The sequence below is a fragment of the Enhydra lutris genome, unplaced genomic scaffold (genome assembly GCF_002288905.1).
Source record: "Enhydra lutris kenyoni isolate GAN:26980312 unplaced genomic scaffold, ASM228890v2 scaffoldscaffold86, whole genome shotgun sequence".
NCBI lineage: Eukaryota > Metazoa > Chordata > Mammalia > Carnivora > Mustelidae > Enhydra > Enhydra lutris.
In genome coordinates, this window is record NW_019154170.1 from 5,781,785 (window position 1) to 5,803,937 (window position 22,153).

Sequence of the window (22,153 nt, forward strand, 5' to 3'; positions counted from 1 at the left end):
CAGGCGCCCTAAAATCCAGCATTTTAAGCCACACTGTTCAGCCACACTGAGGGCATGCACAGAGCCCCACGCCACTACCTCCCTGGTTTCAGAATATTTCGTCATCCCTGAAACATCAAGTCCCCATCGCAGTCACCCCCTCCTCCCCAGCCCCCGGCCCCCACGAGCCCCCTTCCTGTCCGTGGAGGAGCCTGGTCGGGACGTGTCACACGCGTGGACTCACACCCTGTGTGGTCTCCTGTGTCTGGTCCCCTCCCTGCGCATCATGGGCTCTGGGTCCGTCCCTGGGGCAGTGCATGGGGACGCCTCGCTCCTGCTCGCGGCCGGGGGACACTCCCACATGTGGGGGACAGCATGTGTGTCCCTTTACCTGTTTGCCCTTCTTGGCTCTTGGGAACCGTGCCTCCATGAAGTGTTTTGCTTTCTTTAAACGTTGTTGCTGTAAAGTGCTCACCATACCCCATGCCCTGCTGAAGGGTCTCTCCCCAAATTCTCACAAAAACTCTCCCTTGGGGGGGGTGTACTATGATTATCCCCATTTCGTAGATGGGGAAACTGAGGAACAGAGAAGTTCAATAACTTGCCTGGGGTCACACAGCCACTGGGCAGCAGACCAAGATTTGAACCAGGGCAGTCTGAACTCTGGGGTCCTATAGCTAGAACTCCCCCAGCCCGCAGGACGCAAAGTGACCCGCAGAAGCGGAAGAGCCCAGACCAGCCCAGGTGCCGCCCCTGAAGCCGGCACATTCTCGCCTGTTAAACCCAGATTGCCCTGCAGACTCGGAGGGCGCGTCTGACTTAGGGCTGGGGATTCTGGCTCCATCCTAAGCCTGCTGGAGATGGCGGGTGCTGGGGTCCCACGAAGTTCTCCAAATGCCCCCGACATGCCTTGTCCCTCAGGAGTCTGGCCCCTGTGGTGCCTGTTGGACCTGCATGTGAGTCAGCCCAGCCCTGGAGTTTCCCTTCAGGGCAGGGCAGATCCAAGGTGAAGGTTCTGGAAGTCCCAGCGCAGGGGACATCAGTGCCCAGGACCAGCTGCTCGGCGGGGATGACATGACGGCCAGGGTGGGGGCAAGGGTGGGGGTTTCATCTAGCGGCTCAGACCCTCACCGGGCAGGGTGTCCTGGTATCTCTGCCGTGGCCTGGGAGCCTCAGGGGGCCTGTCCCGCTTTCTGCTTCCCAGAAGTGCCACGGTCCCCCTGGCCGTCGCACCCCCCCCATCCGCCACCGACCCCCTGCCTGCCTGTAGCCCCCCAATACTTCCCTCCCAGTAGCACCTGCAGCCCCTCCCCTGCCCAGCCCCCGCTGCATCTCTGCTGGTGCTCCCCGTGCCCTCTTGGCTCCCCGGAGAATGCCAAGCCAAGTCCCCTGTGACTTGGGGCTGTAGGTGAGTCCTGGGGGAGGGGCATTTGAGGGCCCTCACCCACCCCCTACCCCAACTCTTCTCCAGCTCAACCCTGGCTCACCACAGGCCCTCGACAGAAAGGAATTCAAAGTCTGGCTCCTTTGGCTTTGGGGCAGCAGCTCAGTGTCCTCAGGGCTGGAGATGAGGCCCAACAAGCGAACCCCGGGCCACCCTGGATGAGCTGCTCCATAACCTTCAGTGGCTTCCCAGTGCCCCTGGGATGAAGGCCTTGCCCTAGCTTTGCAGGCTCCCCATCGGCCCACTACGCCCCCACCCCGTCCCACTCTCATGGCCCTCGCTGCTCTGGACCCCTGAGCGTGCTGGGCCATCTCCCTGACTGCCCATCCCCCCCGGGGGTGGACAGCGGATCCTCCTTGTCTTTCCTGCCTGTGCTGCAACCTGACAACCTCAGGGGGCGGGGGGTGTTTGCTCGGAGATCACCGTGAAGCCCAGCAGCCAGGGTGTCCCAGCCCCAGTGCAGAGGTGGGAAATCCTGTCTGGGGCAGATCTCAAACCCACTGGACTGGTTTGCTGTTCCCGGAAGTGTTCCGGCTCGAGGCAGCCCTGGTTGGGCGGGCGAGAGCCTATTCTGGGCTTGGGCCGGGGCAGTAAGGAGACAAGGGAGCCAGGGGACCCTGGAGCCAGCCCGCCAGAGCTGCCTGAGGACACGTGGGGCAGGTGGCCGGTGCACCTGGCGAGAGGGAGGTGGCTGGACAGGGCGGGCTCAGCTGGGGAAGGCGGCTGGGCTAGCAGGAGGCAGAGATAGTGGGTAGGACAGATGGAAGGACATGGGGACAGACACAGGGATGGAGCAGGAGGGTACAAACATGGCTCCTGCCCCTCCCTCAGTTTCCCCTTCTGCTCCATGGAAAGGGCTGGAGAGGGAGAAAGAAGAGGGGCATGGGAGGAGGGATGGGGAGAGGGGAGGCAGGAGCAGAGCCGCAGGGCTGGGGCGGAGGGGGGCAGGGGAAGTGGGCACAGAAAGGAGAAGCGGTGAGGGATCCTGAGCCGGGAGGCGGGCAGGGAGGCACTCCCACTGCTGGGGAACACTGGGGCTTTCCAGAATATGGAGAAACAGGAAGCAGCTTCATTCCCCACCCCCAGCCGCAGGGCCTCACTGGGGCCTGGCCCTCCTGCCCCACCACCCCTGCCCCGGTCTGAGGGTCTCGGCGGGACCGGCAGGGGGCCAGGCTCCTCCTCCCTGGTGAGCCCTCCTCCCACCTCTGTCTCCTGGACGGCAGGATGGACCAAGCCCTGCAGGCCTTCCCAGGAGGGAAGCTGAGGTTAGGGGTCTCCTCAGTCCTTCCCCAGACGGGGAACCTGAGGGGGAGCCCAAGACTCTCCCCTCCTCGACCCACAGGGAGGCTCACAGGGAACCTGACTCCCGGGGGGTCTGGAGTTCTCTGCCCTCTGAGTGCGCTCGGTGTTCTCTGTACTCCTTCTTAGGGCCCTGCTCTTTGACGGCTGACAGTGCTGGGGTTCAGAGACAGGCACCGGCCTGGCTCTGGGATCCCATTTCTGCCTGTGGTCTCCCCACACTGGGTTGCCTGATCTCACCAAGAAAAACACGGGACTCCCAGTTAGATATGGATTTTACAGAGGGTTTTTTTTTTTTTTTTGTAAGATTTTATTTATTTGACAGACAGAGATTACAAGTAGGCAGTGAGGCAGGCAGAGAGAGAGGAGGAAGCAGGGTCCCCGCTGAGCAGAGAGCCCGATGCTGGGCTCAATCCCAGGACCCCGAGATCATGACCTGAGCTGAAGGCAGAGGCTTAACCCACTGAGCCCCCCAGGCGCCCCTAGATATGGATTTTAAATAAACAGATACAACTTCTTCAGTGTAAATGTATCCCAGCTGCTGCCCGGGATGTACTTAAACACTAAAATATGATTCTTCGCGTACCTCGAATTCAGTTTTAACTGGATGTCCTGCCCTTTACCTCGTGGTCCTACTTCCTCCAGACGTCAAGATGCCTGGGGGAGGTTTGGGGCGGGGGCTTCTGCGTGGGACCAGGACAGAGGGAGGGCTTGGGGGAGGCTCTCTGACCCCCAGCCAGACAGACCTTTGGCCTTCCGTGAGCCTGGTACCCATCCTGGGGGGTGGGGACGTGGGGCACATCTGACCCGCTGGGCATGTCCCTGCCCTCAGAGGGAGTCCTTCTGCAGCCCGAGCCATAGAGCGGGGGCTCTCCAGGGCCCCCATCCCCACTGTTCAGAGCCTTATAAAAAGTCCCTCCGCCCCAGGCTTCCTCGTGATGATCGACTCCTTCAACACTCACTTAGGTGACTCTGTGGCCTTTTCTGAGGAAAGATCCAGAAGTTCATCTGGAAATACTCGTAATGGCCAGATACTAGGCGCTGATAGTTTGCAACTCAGTAACCTAGAAGGCAGCTACGCTCATTACACCCATCCCCATTTTACCGGTGGGGAAAGGGAGGCACAGAGAGGTTAAATAACTTTCTGGGGGGTCACACAGCGCAGGAGCCACACTGCCCCCAAGTCCGGGCCTCCACCTCTGCTGCTGAGTCCCTTCGGCTCTCCCAGGCCGCCTCTTGCAATTCCCTGGAAATCCCCAAATCTGACTAATTCCCTAGACATCCCCAGACTTGGCAGATTGCGTCTGCTGAGACGGCTGGACCCACCCCGGCCTGGGCAGACTGCCCCCATTCCAGGCAAAATTACCCAGAGGGACCGCGTGGTTTCTTGAGGTGGACGTGGCAAAGGCCGAGCCCATGCCTCCCCACGGCTCACCCTGCGACCCCGTGCCAGCTACCGGACAGCCCCGCGTCGCCGTTCACCCACCGGCCAAAAACAGGTAACAGCACTCCCTGCCTGGGAAGGTCACGCTGGGGACAGGGCCGGCCTCCTGGGTGTGTGACTCTGGGCCTCGCCCAGGCCCCGCACCCAGGGGCTCTGCTGTCGCCGTATTGACATTCTTAATACTTTTTGGATGAGGGGCTCTCCGTCTTCATTTCTCACTGGGAGCCGCAAATTATGTGGCTGGTCCTGTGTGGGAGGAAATGGGAAGATGCCCCCGGAAGCCGTCTATGCCCTGTGTCAGCTTATTCTTGCTTTTGACCCTTAACTGTCTGTCGCTCAGTATGGCTTATTTTCACTAGCTATGAAAAATGGTTTCAAAGTCAAGGCTACAACCCAAACTGGTGAAAACTACACATACCAATGCAAAGCTCGTTCTGAATAAACCATTTCTCCTCTCTGGGTCTCGGTTTTCCGTCTACTTCCTTCTGCTTGCGGGTTTGGATACCGGGAGCCTCTGGCCTGGGTTCTGTGGGGCAAACAGGTTTTAAACATACTCGTTTCCTTTACACACCCTTACAGGTCTGTGAACCACTTTTATTTGCCCGGACCACCCTTCCTATGCTTGTTTATGGGCAAACTCCTACTTGAACTTCAAAGCCCCAGGTTCAACCCCCCCACCCCATAATCTGCGAGGCAAAGATTTTACCCCTCCCTTGGCCCCAGGCCTGATCTTGCAGATGGGGGTATCTGGTCCTGGCTCTGTCTCTCCTGGACTGGGAGCTTCCTGAGGACAGGCCTGAGAACCAGACCCTCTGGGGCCCCAGCTTTGTCCAGCCTAAGGCCAGACTCAGAGTTTGCCGAACCAACAAGCACATGGAGAGATCACCTGTCATTTCAGGGGGCTGGAATGGGCACAGGAGGCCTCTGGCTGGTGGCGAGGTGGGGCAATGGTCCCAGGGCTTTCACGAGTCAACACCCAGCTAGGGAAGGGCTGGTGGCTCCCAGACTGGATCTGCCTGAACCGGCCTGGCCCCCCCCCACGGTGATCCAATGGGCTCAAGTCACAGGAGCTCGACGGTCCTGCCAAAGCCCAGTCCCACCCGCTTCCTGGCACCGCTGAGAATCCCCGCCTCATTTGCATCAGGCCCCAGGAGGCCCTAACCTGGAGCAACCCAGATAGATGCCCAGGCGCGGTGCATCTATCTGGGTTGGACCCTGCTCTCTCTCCCGGGACTCACCAGACGCCTGCCCCGCCCCCCACCCATGTGCTGGGTTCCCTGCTAGGGGGTCCCCGAGGTCCCAGAACTCCTACTGGGGTGGAGACAGATCAATAAGCAGACAACTACTGGTGGGGAGGGAGAGAGCACGGCGGGCCGGGGCCGTCTCGGAGGGTTTCGGGGAGTATCTGAGGTGGGGACTTCAGAGCTAAGATCTGGGTTACGGGAGAAACCCAGCGGCTTAAAGTTCCGGCGCGAGAGTGCAGGGTGGGGTGGGCCCGGAGGCGGCGCAGATTCAACTCGATCTCCACGTTTGCAAAGGAGGAAACTGAGGCCCGCAAGGAAGCGAAGTGCTAGGGTCCCAACAGAAGCGGGCAGGGTGGGACGCGAACCCGTGGTCTCCTCAGGGAGGCGTCAGGGCCTCCGGCAGCCCAGGGACCCCGCCCCCTCCCCGCCCACCAGAGTCCCCGCCCACCAGAGTCCCCGCCCCGCGGCATGACCGGAAGTGAGCGGGGCCCCCAAGATGGCGCCCGAAACCCGGAAGTGAGCGCCGCTGAGGCGAAGCTCGGAGAGACGGAGGCGCCGCGGGATCCGCGCCCGGCCGGACCCAGGTCGGAGGTGAGGCGCGTCGGTCCGACGCTCGCTGCGACTCCGCCGCTCCCGCCCGGCCCGAGCCGCGCTCCCCCACCCGCTCGGGCCCCGGCCAGCCGCGGCCGCCCGCGCCCCGGGCCGGGGGTGCCGGGGTTCCGGGGCCGCGGGCGGAGGGAGCGCGGCGGCGTGTCCCCGCCTTCCCCGGCGACCCCCCGACCCCGCCCTCCGCCGCGAGCCCTGGCCCCGCCCTCCTGTGCGCCCCCCCTCTCCGACCCCGCCCTCCGCCGTGAGCCCGGGGCGCGCGCTCGGCCGGGAGCCCCGAGTTCGCCCTCATCGGGGACCCCCGCCGCCCTGCCCGCATCCGGACCCGCGGCGCGGCGCGCTCCCACCGCTTTCCTCCCTCCGCGTTCGGTGTCCCCCGTGGAGGGCGTCGTCACGGCGACTCCCCCACCCCTCCCTTCTAGCGGCCCCCGAGCCCGACTCCTTCGGGTCCCCTTGCGCCTGCACTCCTCGGGGCCCCCACCCCTCCCTTCTGGTGGCCTCTTCCTCCGGGGCCCCAGCCCCTTCCTTTCCGGCGGCTTCTGACCCCAGGCCCGCGGCGACTCCTGCCCTTTCCTCCTCTCCGGGCTCGGGGGCCCGGGCTGCCGCTCGCCACGCTCCGGGAGCGGCAGACCCTCAGGTCTCGCGGCTTGGGCGTGGGGGCGGCCGGCTCTGGGCCGAGTCCGCAGAGCCTTGTGCCTGCGTGGGAGCCCCGAGGACGGGGGTTGGGGAGGGGGCAGAGATGCGGAGGGCAGCCTGGGGGGTGGGTGGGAGGTGATGCCAGCCTCCCTGCCCCCATCCCTGGGGTGTGAGGTGCTGGGTCTGGAGTCAGGGAGCAGGGGTGTGGACGGCCAGGCGGGCTCTCCTGGGAGGCCTCGGGAGTCTCTGTGCAGAACGTTACTAGTGGTCAGGAAAGGAGGAAAGTCTGTAAAAAGTGTGTCGGGGCACCCCCGGCTTCTGCTTCCCGGAATGGACGTGAGTGCCGCCTGCTCTGAATGTCCTTCCCGCCCGTCCAGCGCCTGGCCGGGCTCGGTGGGTGCCATGTGTTTGCGCGCCGCCTGGGAGGGTGTCGCGCCCGAAGCTGGCCACGGTGAAGAGCGCGGGCGGTGTGGGGGTGTGATTTCATGGTGTGGCCTGGGGGCTGGCGTTGCACCGGCTGGAGCTGCTGCCCGGCCTGCTGGGTCTTCCCTGTCGACACCTGGGAAAGCCGCGAGGAGGCTGGGGCTGGGGCCCCGGGGGCCGCGGACCTCCCAGGAAATAAAGATGGCCACCTGTCAGAAGCAGGACACCCCAGAGGCCGACCGAGGGCGCCACGGTTGGATGGGAGGCCTGGCCCTTCTCCCGGGGGCCGGTGGAGGGCTCCACCCGGCTCTGCGCTTCACCCTGCGCCGCCCGCCTGGCTGTGGGGGGCGCTTGTGAGCAGGGCGGCTGAGTGTGTCCGTCTTTGAGGCTGAGACCCTGGGCCCCTTGGCCCGGCTGTTTGGTTTTTCTCGTGGGGAGCCCCTGCATTTCCCCAGGGGGGGCCCCAGAGGTGGGCGTTGGCCGCTCAGAGCTTTCTGCTCTGAACCCCAGTCCCCCAGGACATCCACCTGTGGAGTCCTCAGAGGGAACAGGGACCATGAAATCTGGGCCCTGGGTGGGCGGGCCAGGGACGGCAGGGCAGGCGAGTGGCCCCAGGGCCCCACACGGTGGGGAAGATGCCCCCAGGCCCCCGGCAGACCCCTGAGGAGCCCCGCAAGTGCAGGGCACTGACGTGGGACAGGCCACCGTGGGGGGGAGGGGGAGGCGTGCTGGGGATTTTGGAGGGCAGGAGGGTCGTTTGTTGAACTCGGAGGATCTGAGCAGACGTCTGTTCACACCTACCCCAGCCAGCACCTGCTGGGGTGTGTTTGTGTGTGTGTGTGTGTGTGTGTGTGTGTGTGTGTGTGTGTTGTGGGGACATCTGTGTTGTGGCCGAGGGCTGGGGTGACGAGATTTCCAGGAGAGCCTGTCCTGCGGAAGAGGTAGTGCCTTCGCAGCCGGGGCCGGGTGGAGCCGTGGGCCGTGTGCAGGCGGACAGCCCAGGGCCGGCGCCCCCCAGCTGCGTGACCTTGGTTCAGTCACTGCCCGGGCCTGGGGGGACACCAAGGCCGGCTCCCCATACCCTGCGGGCAAGGCCTCCACTGGGGCAGGACCAGCTCGGGCTGGCCCAGCTTAGTTCTAGCAAAGTGTCAGAGGCCCCTCCAGCAAGGGCCAGGCCGGAAACGCTGACGGAGCGAGCTTGGCTGGGAATAAAGAGGCAACTGTGTCCAGTCCCCAGAGGCCGTCTCCCTCCCAGGATGGCCTCCTCTGGATAAGAGGCCTTTAGGGCGGCGGCGGGGCGGGGGTGGGGACTGCTTGCGGTCCGGTGCTGGTGGCGGGCGGCAGGGGCAGACGTCCCCTAAATGTGTGAACACTGCGGGGCTGAGTGTGGAGTGGGGAGGTGGTCCCGGGGTGTCCACATGTGGACATGTGTGTGCAAGTGCGTGTGTACACGCACATGTGCACCCACTCGGGCGGGCATCCCCGTGAGTATGGGGCATGTGGCACGTGAACACGTGTGTGTGTCTGTCCGCTCTCGCCTGCGTGTGCCGTGTTGTGCTCTCCTGTGCTGCGTGCCTTGTGCGTGCATGTCGTTGCACACGAGAGAGTGTGCGTCACGCGTGTGGAACGTGTCACGCGCAGGCTTGGAGTGTGTCAGCCACCGCTCCCGCAGCCAGGGGCTGTGTGCTGGATCGGCAGGGAGGGCTGGGTCCAGCAGGGCCCCAGGGAGCCAGACAGTGGGGTCACCCGGTCGCTCTGGCCCTGCTGTGTCCTGCCCTCTTCTGCCCGACCTGCACGCACCCGCGAGTCCTCCCCGCTGAGTGGACCCCAGTCCCTGTCCCTTGGAACGGCCCTCCCCCACTCCTGCTGTGCAGACTCCTTCATCTTCCTGCCCTTGGTGGCAGCAGGCCCTCGAGGCCCCCGCTTCCCTTGCTGCTAGGCGGGTGACTCGGGTGAGGGTGAAGACTGCGCTTCTGGTGCTCGGGCCGCGTCCCAGCCTGCCAGGCCCCCAGGGGAGGCAGAGATAGACTGGTCGTTTGCTTACGTGCTATCATGTGGACAGACCTCAGAACTCGACAAGTAGGGAGGGAACCAGACACAGAAGGCCCCACGGCGTGTGAGTCCACATGTGTGACATGCCCAGACCAGGCTCCTCCACAGGCAGGGAGGGGGCTCGCCGGGGTCCGGGGGCTGGGGGAGTGATGGCTGATGGGGACGGGGCTGCTTTCGGGCTGATGGAATGTCGTGGCACTAGACGGAGACGACGGTTGCACAACTCTGTGAACGTTCCAAAAACTACAGAGTTGTGTACCTAAACGTGTGACGTGCATGGCTTGTGGACTGTGCCTTCCCCAGAACGAGAAAGCGTTTTTAAAAGAGGCGGGGCCTGTCCTTGCCGCTCAGATGCCTGTGTTCTGCGGCCTGGGGGTGAGCCCTGAGCCTGGGCCCCTGCTGCCTCCTCATCCAGGCACGGGTCGGCTGTCGGGCGTCTTCTGGCCTCCGGGGGACAGAGGACGTGCCATCCTCTGTCACGAGTGTGACGGCTGGGCGCCCCTCACCAAACTCCAGCTCTGTCCCGAACCACCACCACAGGTGGACGTGGAGGGGGGCCTGTGAGACGTAGTCCTGGGGGCTTTTTGACTTCTGGTGTCGGGGTGCCTCGGGTCGGCCCTGATTGCCTGAGGACCGCCCCCCCCCCATGAGACCAGGTGACTGCAGGAGAGGAGTGATGCCATACGGTCCCACCCAAGTTCATCCATTCACTGTAGGCCCTCCTCGGCAGCTGCAGGGGTGCCCACCCCGTGCTGTCCACACGTGCTGGGTGGGCACAAGGCCGAGGGAAGCCGAGAGGTGCCTGTCAGGGAGGGGCATTCATGTGGCCCCTGCTGTGTGGTGGAGGAAGCGTTTGGCCTCGGTGCCTCCCCGGACACTCGCGGCGTGTCTCTGCGTCTCAGGTACCTGCTCCTGTGGGTCCTGCTCCTGGAGCCCCACAGCAGGGGAGCCCCCGCCGTCCACGGGGAAGGGCTGGCTCACCCGCCGGCCCTCGGGGCACACAGTTCCCGGGGTTTCCGTGCCTCCCGGAATGGGCTCTGTGGGCTGCCAGCTGCCTCGGATGCTGTGTGCTCCTTGCGGGCGGCCCTGACTGGCGCCCAGACGCCCCGTCTGGATTGGCCTCTGTCACCTCAGGAACAGATCCCCAAGTGAAACTGAAAGAGGCCTTCCTTGCCCTCCTTCCGAGGTCTGCTACGTCTCAGGAGCCACGTGTGCCATGTTCTGGAAGGCAGGTCACCCGTTTCCTGGGAGTCCCAGCCCAGAGGGTCGGAGGCTGCTGGCATAGGGTGCTGGGACGGCAGGAGGAAGGGCTGGGTCTGGCCGCAGGGCTGCAGTGAGCCGTAAACTTTTATGGCCCTGACTCACCAGGTGGGGCCACCATCCCTGTGCCCCGGATGACCCAGGGGTGCCGGGAGTGGCCGGTGTCCTGCCAGCGGAGCCAACATGTTCCTCGGCACATGGGGCAGACTGAGGGGGGCCGCCCTGGCTCCAACCCTGGCCCCATGCATGCCCGCGTCAGGCATGGAGCTGGGAAGGTGGGCTCATTGGCTAGCTCAGACCCTTGTCTCCCCTGCTGGGGCTCCCCGGGCATCCAGATCTGTCTGTGGCTGGGTTTGCACAGGGGCTGCACGGGTCACAGTGCTCACTGGGATGGCTCCGGGTATCTGGAGTGTCTTCCTTGGCCACTCAGCTTGGAAGCTGTGGAGTGGGCACGGAGGACCCCCCTCCCTCCCCTGCCTGGTCCCAGTGAGGTTCTGAGCTTGGCGCTTGCCGCAGCACGGGCTGTTGGAGCCTCTCCCGGTGTCATTCGGGCGGACGTGAGCCGGCCAGGGCATTTTCAGGGGGTTTTCATCAGACTCCAGCCGTCCAGGAGCTCCCCTGTTTTGAGGTCGGTCGCTGTGGGAGGCTGTCAGGAACAGCTGTGGGAAGGGTTCTAGGTTGTCACGGGCTGGTGGGTGGGGGTTCTAGGTTGTCCGGGGCCAGCACTGTGGAACCTGGAGGAAGGCGCCGCATACAGGAGGGTGTGGATGTGATGCTGGATTGCTGCCTTGGAGAAGTCAGGGCTGGCACCCCCAAACCTAGGCCTGCCACTTCTCTTGGAGGACCACCCATCTGACGCCCTGGGTCGCATTCCTGCATGGTAGAGGCTGTGTTGCCACAGCGGGGCCCCGCCCCACCCCACCTCTCTGAGGCCTTGGGGAAGCTCCCCCGAGAAGGGCTTGCTGGGGGCTTCTGTTCCCCAGACCCTGCGAGCGCGGGGGAGGCAGGGGCAGCCTCGCTGCCCGCCGGTCCGCTTACGAGCTGCGTGCCAAGTTGCGCGGCTCCGTGAAGGTCTCAGAGAGCAGGGCCCTCAAGGCCCCTGAGATGGGGGTGACCCCGGATGTCCCCGGGCCCCAGCGTCCTCACAGGCCCTCGGAAGCAGAGAACTTTCTCCGCTGGAGGCCGAAGGGGAGCGAGAGACTCGAAGCCTGAGTGGGCCTCCGTGTCTGCGGCCGGTGGCAGGGACACGGGCCTCCTGTCGTGCTGACGGCTGCGCGGGCTTGCAGGGGCATCTCCGCAAAGCACCTGGTGTGAAGCCCAGGCCCGGTGAGGCCCAGGGCAAGGGTGGCGAGCCAGCCTGGACCCCTGTCCTGTGGGGCGTGAGGCAGTCCAGGGCAGCCACGTGGGCTGCTCAGGCGGGGCCGTTGGCCACGGGAGAAGCAAAACAGTTCCCGGCTCTGTTCGCAGGTCTCCGAGCGCCTGCTGCCGTGCTGCGGGGGCCTCCGGCCTCTTCCCAGCAGTGGGCACAGCGTCCAGCCCGGTGCCGGTGTTCCCGGGGATGGAGCACGGGAGACTGTCGAGCATGGGTGCTGTGCCCAAGACCAGCCCAGAGCTCCGAGGGGCCTTCCCCTCCTGCGGGACACCAGGAGCTGGTGTTTGGGCAAAGGTCCCTGTGATGTTCTTGGCTCCAGGTGGGACTAAAGGGGGCTGAGGGGGTTGCTGGCTGGTCAGGCCGCTCACCCAGAACTCACAGGACCCAGCCGTGGGCGGCAGGAGCCCCTGTGCTGCTCAGGGCTCTCTGGGGCTAGGCAGAGAGACGTGGCACGCCAGCCAGCCTGAAGCAAGCCCGAGAGCGAGCAGGGATGGCAGCGAGCCCTGGGAGGACAGGCCACCCTCTGTGTAGACAGACAGAGTAGGGCACACCGGTGTCAGTGGGCCAGGAAGTCTGGGGCCAGTGGGATTTGGCCTGAATGTGCTCCGGGGAAGAAGACGTGGGTGTCAGAGGAGACCACAAGCTCAGTGTATATAGTGCCTTTTAAAAACCGCGAGTGAGCGCACGACGGAGGAGACACTTCCCAGAGGGGCCACGTGGAAGGTGCTCGGTGCCTGTAGGCAGTGTCGGCGTGGACAGTGGTTTAACGGTCTGGGCCACTGGGGCAGCTAGCCGGTGCCAGAGCAAGCGGGTCGTACTGCCCCTTGGCAAGCCGCATGCCTCTCCCCGCTAAAGCTGAACTGAATCTGGAGGGGGGGGGGCCCTGGGGACCCCAAGAGATCTGGGCTCAGATGCCCTCAGCTGTGACTGAGGAGGCTCCACGTTCCGGTCCCCATGTCCTCTGGGCCCTTGGGGGGCGTGAAGGACTGTGTGCCCCTGAAGGCGGGCCCGTAGGGCTGGTGGGGGAGGGCAGCGACTGGCCCCCTAGGGCTGCTCGCCTCTGGCATGTCCTGTACACTCAGGTGCGGCCTGCCCGAGCACCTGGCTCCCTGTAGGGCCGTCAGGCAGTCCCTTCGCCTCTCCCGTCACGGGGCCATCACCACGGCTGCCCCGAGGGAGCTGGTCTCTCCTGGACCAGGGGTGGGTCTGTGGGCCCACGGCTGGCAGGGGCAGGCAGCGAGCCAGAGGCGAGCCCACATCTGTCTCCAGAACCCAGTCCCAGGCTGTGTTTGCCGGGGGTCGTCTTCGCCCGGCGTTCTGCTTCTCCACGTGCAGTTTCTCCCAGGGGCCGCCGTCCGCTGCGTGTGAGGAGAGCGAGAGCCTCTGCTGCGAGCTGGGAGGCGCCGGGGCCTGTTGCGGCCACGTGCCTGTCCCTGCACTCGGCTCCTGGGGTGGCGTGCAGTGTCCCACGTGCGTTCCCCACACGGTCGAGCTCTGCCGCTTCTGCTCTCGGGGGTCAGGCTCGGGTGACAGGCCGTGCAGCGGTCCTCCTGCCAGGGCCACCTCTGCTCCCAGTCAGCTTACTGGTCTTGCGTTCAGCCACGTGTTGACCGTGCCAGGCCAGGGCTGAGGTGTCTGATGTGGAGGAAATGTGGGGCCTCCCCCCCGCCCCATGCCTGTCCCCAGGACGGCTCTTCCTCTGTGTCCCAGGGGCACGGGAGGTTTTGCAGGAGCCGTATCAGTTGAGACACTGCTCCTGGGCGGCAGGTCTGCGGGGTTGGGCTCTGGGGTCCTGCAGGCCGCCTTTCACGGCATTGAGAACAGAGCTGGAACTCCCACCCTTAAACGGCTGTGCTCCGAAATAGGGACTCTGGGTGCACCCACCGTATCCTTCTTATCCCCCTTCCTGCCCTGCCTGAGCTGTGCACAGGGGGCCAGGGCCCCTGCCTGGCTTTGGCATCCCAGAGCCTCTGCATTCCAGATGCGTCCTGGGAACTCTGTAGAAATCCGAGGTCACGCGCTCGGTGCCAGCCTGGCCTGGAGCTCCGGGTCGGCAGCGCTCCCAGCCCCCAGGGCTTGCAGGGCTCTGGGCTGAGGGTTGGGGCGGCTCCAGCTGGGGTTTGCTTCCTCCTCCAGGCCTAGTATCCCGGGGGGCGGGGGGCCTTAACAACCAACCACACTCTGGGCCGCTTGAACCACAGAACTTTGTTGTCCCCAGTTCCAGAGGCCATAAACCTGAGCTCAAGGTGTGGCAGGGCCGGGCTCCCTCTGGGAGCTCCAGGGGAGGGTCCCTCCTGCCTCTCCAGCTCCCAGGGCTCCGGTGCTCCTCGGCATGCGGCTGCGTGGCTCCAGTGTCTGTCCCTATGGCACGCGGCTGTCTCAGCATGTCTCCCTCTCCACCCCCGCCCCATCCTGGGATCTCAGGACCTTCCTTCAGAGCCAGGTGGAAGGCGGGCCAGAAAGGCTGTCCTCTCCTGCCCAGGGGGAGGCCAGCAAGTCCCAGCTGCCCAGAGACACGGTTTCGGGGGCTGCCTGATCCTGGCCCGGCAGGGTACAGATGAGGGAGTGAGCCATGGTGGGCCTGCGGTCTGGGCAGTCAGCGCGATCGGGACAGCCTGCTCAGAGTGTGTGGGGGGCTGAGCCAGCAGAGCTGGGGTGACAGCTGAGGGGGTCAGCAGAGAGTCTGGGTGCCTGCAGGTGCCTGCTGGCTGGGGGCGTGTCGGGGTCAGCCTGTCCCAGGCCATGGCCTCTTCCTGCGCTGCACTGCCCCGTTGTCTTGTTTGGGCCACCGAGTCCCTGCTCTTTTCGTTTTACAGTGACTCATTTGAAAACCCGATCTCAAAAAGGAAATTGTGGGAACGTAAACCACGATCGTGAAGCGCGGGCCTGTGTGGGCACCCATGCTTCACCTGTCATGGGGTGCTCTAAAAATACACCCCAGGCCCACTAGGGTGCTGAGCGCCGAGCCAGCCCCGCATTGTCTGGGTTTCGTCCCTCCGTGCCTGGAGAGCCCACCTGGTGCCCACCGGGGCTGGTCCTGAAGCAGCTGGCGCCCCCCAGGGACCGGGCTCGGGGGCCCAGGCAGGGTTCTGCGGGCAGCACTGGGCAGTGAGAAGTGGGGGAGGGCAGCTGAGGCGGGAAAGCAGGGGACTAGGACAGGTGGGGTCCTGAGGGTGTGCAGAAGGAGGGCTGGCCGGTGCCTTGGGGGTACGGGGAAATAGGAAGCCTGAGCCTGTGGAGGCTCTGGGGTGGTGAGAGGTGACATTGGTTGGGTGTTGGAGGAAGGGGGCTCTGTAGGGTGGCCTCTGGGGGGATGAGGTGGTGGTGGGTGTGGTGTGAGATTAACGGAATATAAAATTTGCTCTTTTGAAGTGTACGATTCAGTGTCTTTCACTATATTCCTAGTATCGTACAAACAGAACCACTACCTAATTCCAGAACATTCCATCAGTCCGACAGCTAGTCCTGTCCCCATCAGCTATCACGTGGCTGTTGGCCCCCATGAGGTCTTTCCTGTCCCTGGAGAAGCCTGGTGCGGGTGTGTCACATGCGTGGACTCACACCCTGTGCCCTTCTGTGTCTGGTTCCCTCCCTGAGCGTCGTGGGCTCAGGGTCAGTCCCTGGGCAGCGTGTGGGGGCGCCTCGCTCCTGCTGGGGCCGATCACATGCCCGTGGGCAGACAGACCACGTTGTGTCCTCTCACCCTTTCATGGACGCTGGGTGTCCTGTGGCTGTTGTGACTCCTGCCACTGTGGACACGTGTGTACAGGTTTTGTGCGGACAAGTATTTTCACCTCTCCTAGGGCTCCGGGGAAGCGGCTCGTGATTACCCCCATGCGCCCTGGCCTCGGGTGGCGCTTTCTAAAGGAGCAGCCCAGGGTCCTGTAGCCGCAGAGTCTGGAAGCAACCTGCTTGTGGGAGGGGTTCAACTTCACTCCAGGTCGTGGCTGCTGAGAGAGGGAAGCTGTGGCAGGCAGGGCATGGACAGGGCTTACCGGGCGGGCTTGCGGGGCATGCGCGAGCACGGGCTACCGAAGGGGCGGCAGTCGAACCCCAGGGACGAGGGCCAGCCGGCCAGCACCTGTGGCCAGCTCCGTGAGCTTTCTCTGTGGATAAAGGTCATTCCTGCCTGCCTCTGTCCCAGGTGCTGGGAGCAGAGCCCCCTCAAGGGGGGGGTCCTCCAAATCCAGGAGATTTCTGGGGCCGCAGGGAGGGGAGCGGTCACTGGGTCCCTGCGGCCTTGCGCTCTGCTGAGTGCCCGGCCAGCCTTGGCCACGGACCTCCACACAACCCATTTCTTCTGATGAGCAAAACTGGGGCTCAGAGGAGCTACGGTGCCCCTGCGTTGTCAGAGAATTGTTAGGAGGCTGAGCTGGGTTTTGACCCCATCTGCATGACCCCAGAATCTTTAAAAGGAATGGCCGAGACCCTGAATCACCGCTAACTGTGTGTTCATCCAGGAAGACCTCAGGACTTTCCACTCTTGGCTTCTAAGGCTGTGTCCCACCGGGTCTTGGCTTGCAGGAGCCGGCGGGTGCAAGGACAGGCCGGGGCAGGCCGGGGCCTCCAGGCTGGGGGAAGTGCTGTCCCGGTTGCAGGGGGTGCCTGTGAGCCTGCGAAGCTGAGCCGGGCAGCGGCAGGTCCTTGGGGCCCAGATGCAGCCCTCTGCTGGAGCTCAGGCCTGCGGGCCCCTTCGCTGGCCAGGAGCTCGGGGTAAAGGCAGCCCCTCCCCGCCCCCTGAGGGATTGCATAAGCTGCCCGCGTGCGGACAGTGATTACTGGAAGTCCCGAGGATTTCTTCATCCAGGGCTTGGCGGGGAGCGGCAGCTGCCTCCCCTTCCTGCCTCTCCTCGGTGATTAATGTCCTCAGCCACTGCCGGCCTGAGGAGCTCCAGGGCCAGCCTAGGGTCTGGGCTCCCGTGGCGGTGGGTGGGGACCAGGGGAGCCTAGGGCACAGGCCACGGGGCAGATGGAAATCGGGTGGGAAGCCTTGTGCCTCTGTAGTCAGCCCCGGTGGCATTTTCTGCGCCTGCTCTGCCTGCCTTCTAGAGCAGGACCGTTCTTGGTGGGGAAGCTGTGTGTCTGTGCCCCTTCCTGGCTCACCTTGGCCCCGACTCCCCCAGAGACGCTCCTGCGAGCCCAGTCTGGTGGCAGAGGGACAGGGCTGGCGCTCAGCTTGGAGGTGCCGGCCGGGTTGGACTTTGACTCCCAGCCTCAGACTCGCCAGGTCACGGAGCCGGGCCCATGGGATGGGCAAGGATTGTTGCTCACACCAGGGCCCAGGGCTCTCTTCCTGGGTGGCAGGAACGGACCCCTGGGGCCAAGTTACTTGTTATTTGGTGGGCCAGGCAGCGCTCGCTGGTCATGTGGACAGCGGTGGGGAGCGCGGTGGGGCAGCCCAGCCGCACTGGAAGGGCTGCCGCCATCCTGGAGGTCCGTCCCAGAGCTCGTCTTCGTTCTGGCCCAGGCACTGCTCCGTGTGGCCGGGAGCCCCTCTGGGTTGCACTTGCTGCCTAGGTGGGCCCTGTGGTCAAGAGTCCAGTCCCGGTGCCCGCAGGGGGTGCGGTCGGGTCGTGGTTGGGGCCTCCTGAGTACTTGGAGCACGGGGTCGGAGCCCAGCCCCAGGGGCTACTCGAGTGTGCTCAGACTACACTGGGGGTAGAGGTCCCCTCCCACCCCGGCATGGCCCCTGGGGAGGGGCGCCCCAACACCGTGCGGTCAGGGGAGCCTCCGCGCCCACCCTCCACTCCAAAGGCATGGCTGGCTGTGCTGAGCCCACCTGCTCTGTGCCCACCTGACCTGGCCACCCCTTAGCCCACTCTCCCTTATCCCTGGGGCTGTGCCCTCACCTGTTGGGCCTCAAGGGTGACCTTGGGATGTGCCATGTCTCTCCCCAGGTCATGATGCCGCCACCGCGGAGCAAGAAACCCAGATAGACACACCCGCGGCCTGGGTCGCGGAGCCCCCCGATGCTGGTGGTGGGGCCTGCCATGGACGGGGAGCTTCCGCAGCGCGAGCCCCCTCCAGCGGGCGGCACCCTCTACAGCCCGCCCCCCCTGCAGACCCCGCTGTGCGGGCCCGGCGTCCAGGTGAGTCTGGCCCCCCCAGCGTCAGCCTGGGCGCAGGGGTGGGGAGGGACACACTGCTCCTGGGGCTGCAGCTACGGCCACCCCCTGCCTGGGCCTCGAGCGGAGGTCCCAGCCCCCACTTCCCAGGGAGGCCCCTTAGGGGTGCCCAGCTGCCCCCAAGTTTCTCAGACATGAGCCACTGGGTTGGTTTCGCCAAGGTCAGGACTGGCCCTTAGGAAGACGCTCGGGCCTGGGCTGTTGTCCTCACCGGCAGGACAAGGGCTGTGACCTCCGCAACATATTATTTTGAGGTTTTTTTATTTTCGATGTAATGGACCTTACGTCCTTTAAGGTTTACTTGAGGGAGAGAAGGGGAGGGGGCAGAGGGGGAGGAAGAGAAACCTCAGGCAGAGTCCCTGCTGAGCGTGGGGCTCGGTCCTGTGACTCTGGGATCACAACCTGCACCGAAATCAAGAGTCGGACCAACTGAGCCACCCTGGCGTCCCCCAACGTTTGTGTCGTAAGCAGTTGTAGATTTATAGGAAAATGGAGCACAGAGTTTCCACATACCCTGCTTTCTGCATTGTTAACACGTTGTGTTAATGATCGCACTGAGCTGTTCCGACTGATAAACCACCACGGGGACATGATGGACGACAGGCCCCAGGTGACACCAGGGCTCATGGTTGGTGCTGCACACCCTGTGGGTTCGGACGAACGTCACGGACACCGAGCCACCATCACAACGTGGCACAGAGTAGCTCCCGGGCCTCTCGGCCCTCTGGGCTCCGCGCTGTCACCCTCTCGCACCCCGGCCTCCACGGCCCTGGCTTTTCCAGAACACCCCGGACTCAGAGCCCCACAGCGTGTGGCCTTCACAGCCTGGCTGGTCTTGCTCAGGGATGCGCTGCTGAGGTCCCTCCAGTCTCTGCCGGGCTCAAGGGCTCGTTTCTTCTCAGTGCTGAGTAATGCTCCCCGTCTGGGCGGAGCTCCGGGGTCTACCTGCTCGCACACAGAAGGGCATCGCGGCTACTCCCGAGCTTCGCCGACTGTGGTTGAGGGCACATAGGTTCCAGCCCGGCCTGCTCAGTGGCCGAGTGCACGCAGGGTCCAGCGCTCCGCAGCAAGTCAGGCCTGGAGCCTCCCTTTTCTGGGGCAGAACCGGGGTTCTTTCTGCCTTAGAAGAGCAGACTTTCTCAGCAGGGAGACTGGAGCTGTCAGGACGGGGGCAGAGGGCTGGCTGGGGCTGCCAGGGGCCGTCCTTCAGGAAAGTGTCAGCTGGTTCCTTCCCCTCCGTCCTGCTGGCTTAGGGCTGGGAGGAGGCCCGGTAGCAGGAGAGACCAAGAATCAGGCTTGGATTTCAGAGGAGCCGGGAAGTGGGCCACTGGGGTCAGGCACTGCTCAGGGTCAAATGCCCAGAACCATCGGGGGGTGTCCCAGATCCATAATCGGAACATTGGAAAGCAGCTGGGTGGCGTGGACTGAGTTCTGTCTGTCTTGGTGTGCCCACTGGTAACCTAACGTCACAGGCCTAACCTGCACAGTTACTGGCGTGAGCCACAGCAGTCTGGGAAGGGCAGACCTCCCCATCCGCGTTACCACTGAAGATGCCATGTCCGCGCCATTGGCCGGCGGCCAGCACCTCTGGCCAGGGCCCCAGACGCCACCGTGCGCCTCCTCTCTCTCCCCTTCCTGGTAGAGCTGTGTCCACACGTCCTCTGACCTTCCATGTCCCCTGCCTCCCTCTGAACCTCCGTCCGCGCCGTTGTGCCCGATGCCTTCCTGTCCCCGTGTGCTGCCTGGCCCGGGGCTGTGGGTAAGTGTGTCCTGGGGCTTGGTCTTGCCCAGTTCTGTAGTCTCTGTAGTCTTGGAGCGAGTGCTCATCATTCCTAATAGTGCTACAGGGTTCCTGCTTGTCAGCGTCCCATAATTTGCTTAATTGTTTCCCTATTGTTGGGCTTCTGGGGTGATTCCAGTTTTTTGCCACTAGAAATACCACCCTTGTGTTTCCCCCTTGTGGATGAGGCTGGGATGGGGGGTCCTTCCGAATCAGAACTCCTGGGTCAGAAGGAGCCCCGGGTAGGGCCGCAGAGGATGGGGCTCTACCACAGGGATCCTGCTGCTGCCACGGCCCCTTTATGGTGGCCCGCGATGGAGGCTAGGGTGCCGGTGCTCCTTGGACAGCTCTGGACCAGCCATGCTCAGAAGCAGGCGTGGAGGGACCTGCTGGGGCTGCGATGTGGGCCCGGCCGAGGGCAGTGCCTCTCAGGCCCATCCCCTCCAGCTGTCAGAATTGGCGGAGCTCGGTGCTCCGCGGTGTCGCGCGGGGCCGGGCCGGCCCTCCCAGGGCGTCTGCGGAGCCTGTCCCTGCGGGCCTCCAGCCGTGAGGGCCCCTTCGCCAGGCCACGCCGGGCCAGCCCGTGCTGACACTGGATGCGCGCGGCCCGCCTCTGTGGCTGGGCTCAGCACTCCCCCTCCATCGTGTCCGGGCGGAACCGAGCTCTGGCAGAGGGACGCGCCCAGGACCGTCACTGTCACTGGGGCGGCCTGGCCGAGCCCTGAGAGCGCGGACGCGCAACCAGCGCTAAGCTCCACGCAGACAAAGGATACTAATGTGTGTCCCACGCAATATTTACTCTAAAAATTGCTTTTTTAAACGAGATTTTACTTATCTATTTGAGAGAGAATGGCAGATAGAGAGGACGGCAGGGGGAGGGGCAGAGGGCGAAGCGGATTCCCTGCTGAGCTCGATCCCTGGACTCGGGGATCATGACCTGAGCTGAAGACAGTCGCTCAACCAACTGTGCCCCACCCCCGGGTACCCCTGATTTTTTCTGTTTTTTAAAGATCTTATTTACTGTGAGAGAGAGAGAGCGCGAGTACATGGGGAGGGGGTAGGGAGACAGGGAGAGAGAATCCCTAGCAGATGCCTCGCTGAGTGCAGAGTCTGACATGGGGCTCGACCCCAGGGCTCTGAGATTGTGACCTGAGCCGAAACCAAGTTGGCCGCTTAACCCACTGAGCCAGCCAGGTGCCCCTAAAAACTGCTCGCTGTTTATCAGAAATTCCATTTTTGCTAGACACCCTGTATCTTATCTGCTGCCCTAGCAAAAGCGTTATCTTCCTACGTGGGCTTACAGGTCCTGGGGCGTTCGTCTCCCCGGGAGAAGGCAGCTTCTGTTCCCACCAAGCTTGCCTTGGCTGGCCTGGGGGTGGGGGGGGGGCGGGAGTCAGGCGCAGGTCTCTAGATGGGTCACGCCCAGAGCCTGCTCTGGAGAGGCAGAGACACGCCCGCTATGTGGGGCAGATCCTGAGGAAGGCTCTTGTTGGCTGTGTGGTGGCACCCCTTGGAGTGGGACTGTTGGCTGTGTGGTGGCACCCCTTGGAGTAGGACTGGGGCGGCCTGGACTGGCGGCCTCACAGAGCCCTGCGCTGGGGGAGAGGGTGCGGGGGTGCCGGGTAGACAGAGGCACAGTGACCTCGTGCTGTCCGGCTTCCCGGGTGAGGTGTGGACAGAGCAGGAGAGTTAGGGGGAGTGGGGCGCACCCCACAATGGCCTGCCTGGCCTGGAAGCCGCCTCCAAGCTGGGTCTGCCTGCTGTGTGTCCGGAGTGGCCCACGGTGCCTGGTTTATGCTAGTTCGTGAGATGTTCTGGGAGTGCCCGCGGCTCTGGGACGCTTACGTCCCTCTCTCAAGTTGGAGTTTTCTCCTTTCTTTTTAAAGATTTTATTTTTAAGTCCTCTCCATACCCGACGTGGGGCTCGAACCTACAACCCCGAGACCAAGAGTTGTTCACTCCAGGGACTGAGCCGTCTAGGCGCCCCCCCGGTTCCTCTCCTTGCATGGGGCTGGAGAGGAGAAGTGACACTGGACCGGGGCCCTGGGGTGACCTCACCCTGCTCCCCTGGAGGGGGGCCTTCTGGAGGCTTCCACAGTTACTCTCCATAAGTGCCACCAGCCGTCATGCTGGGGAGGGCCCTGTGCTGCTCCTCCCTGCTGTTCTGATAGTGTCTCTGCAGCGAGTGCCAACCCTGGGGGAGCGGCTGGGACCTCTTCCCTGCACGTCTCTCCCTCCCCTTCCTCCGGTCTGCTGCTCTGGGCCTGCACAGCCCTGCAGGGGTCGGGGCGCGGGGTGGGGGGGGGTGCACAGTGCTGGGAAGTCAGGGCTGGCTCCCCCCACCCCTAGACAGAGGCTCCGGAGAATGGCGCCTCTCCTCGCCCAGCCATCTGGGCTGGTTCCAGGCCAGCTCTCGGGCCAGCTCTCTGTCAGTCAGTCCTGCGGAGAGGGAGGAAGCCGTGGCTGGGGGATGGCTTCCTGCCGCCTGG

General features: G+C 64.2%; 1 protein-coding gene across 4 annotated transcripts in view; it reads left to right on the forward strand.

Moving 5' to 3' along the window:
- Positions 1-3,966: 3,966 nt before the first annotated feature.
- Positions 3,967-22,153, forward strand: part of LOC111161775 (strawberry notch homolog 2) — a 51,897-nt gene continuing 33,710 nt past the window's right edge. The window contains exons 1-3 of one of the 4 annotated variants that reach the window (XM_022525712.1): positions 3,967-4,221; positions 17,657-17,848; positions 19,527-19,643. In XM_022525712.1, coding sequence (XP_022381420.1) covers positions 17,729-17,848; positions 19,527-19,643 — 237 coding nt within the window. In that variant the 5' untranslated portion in view covers positions 3,967-4,221; positions 17,657-17,728. Of the gene's footprint in view, positions 4,222-15,090; positions 17,849-19,526; positions 19,644-22,153 lie in introns of those variants that run through there. The other 3 variants (XM_022525718.1, XM_022525715.1, XM_022525714.1) reach the window with 3 other exon arrangements.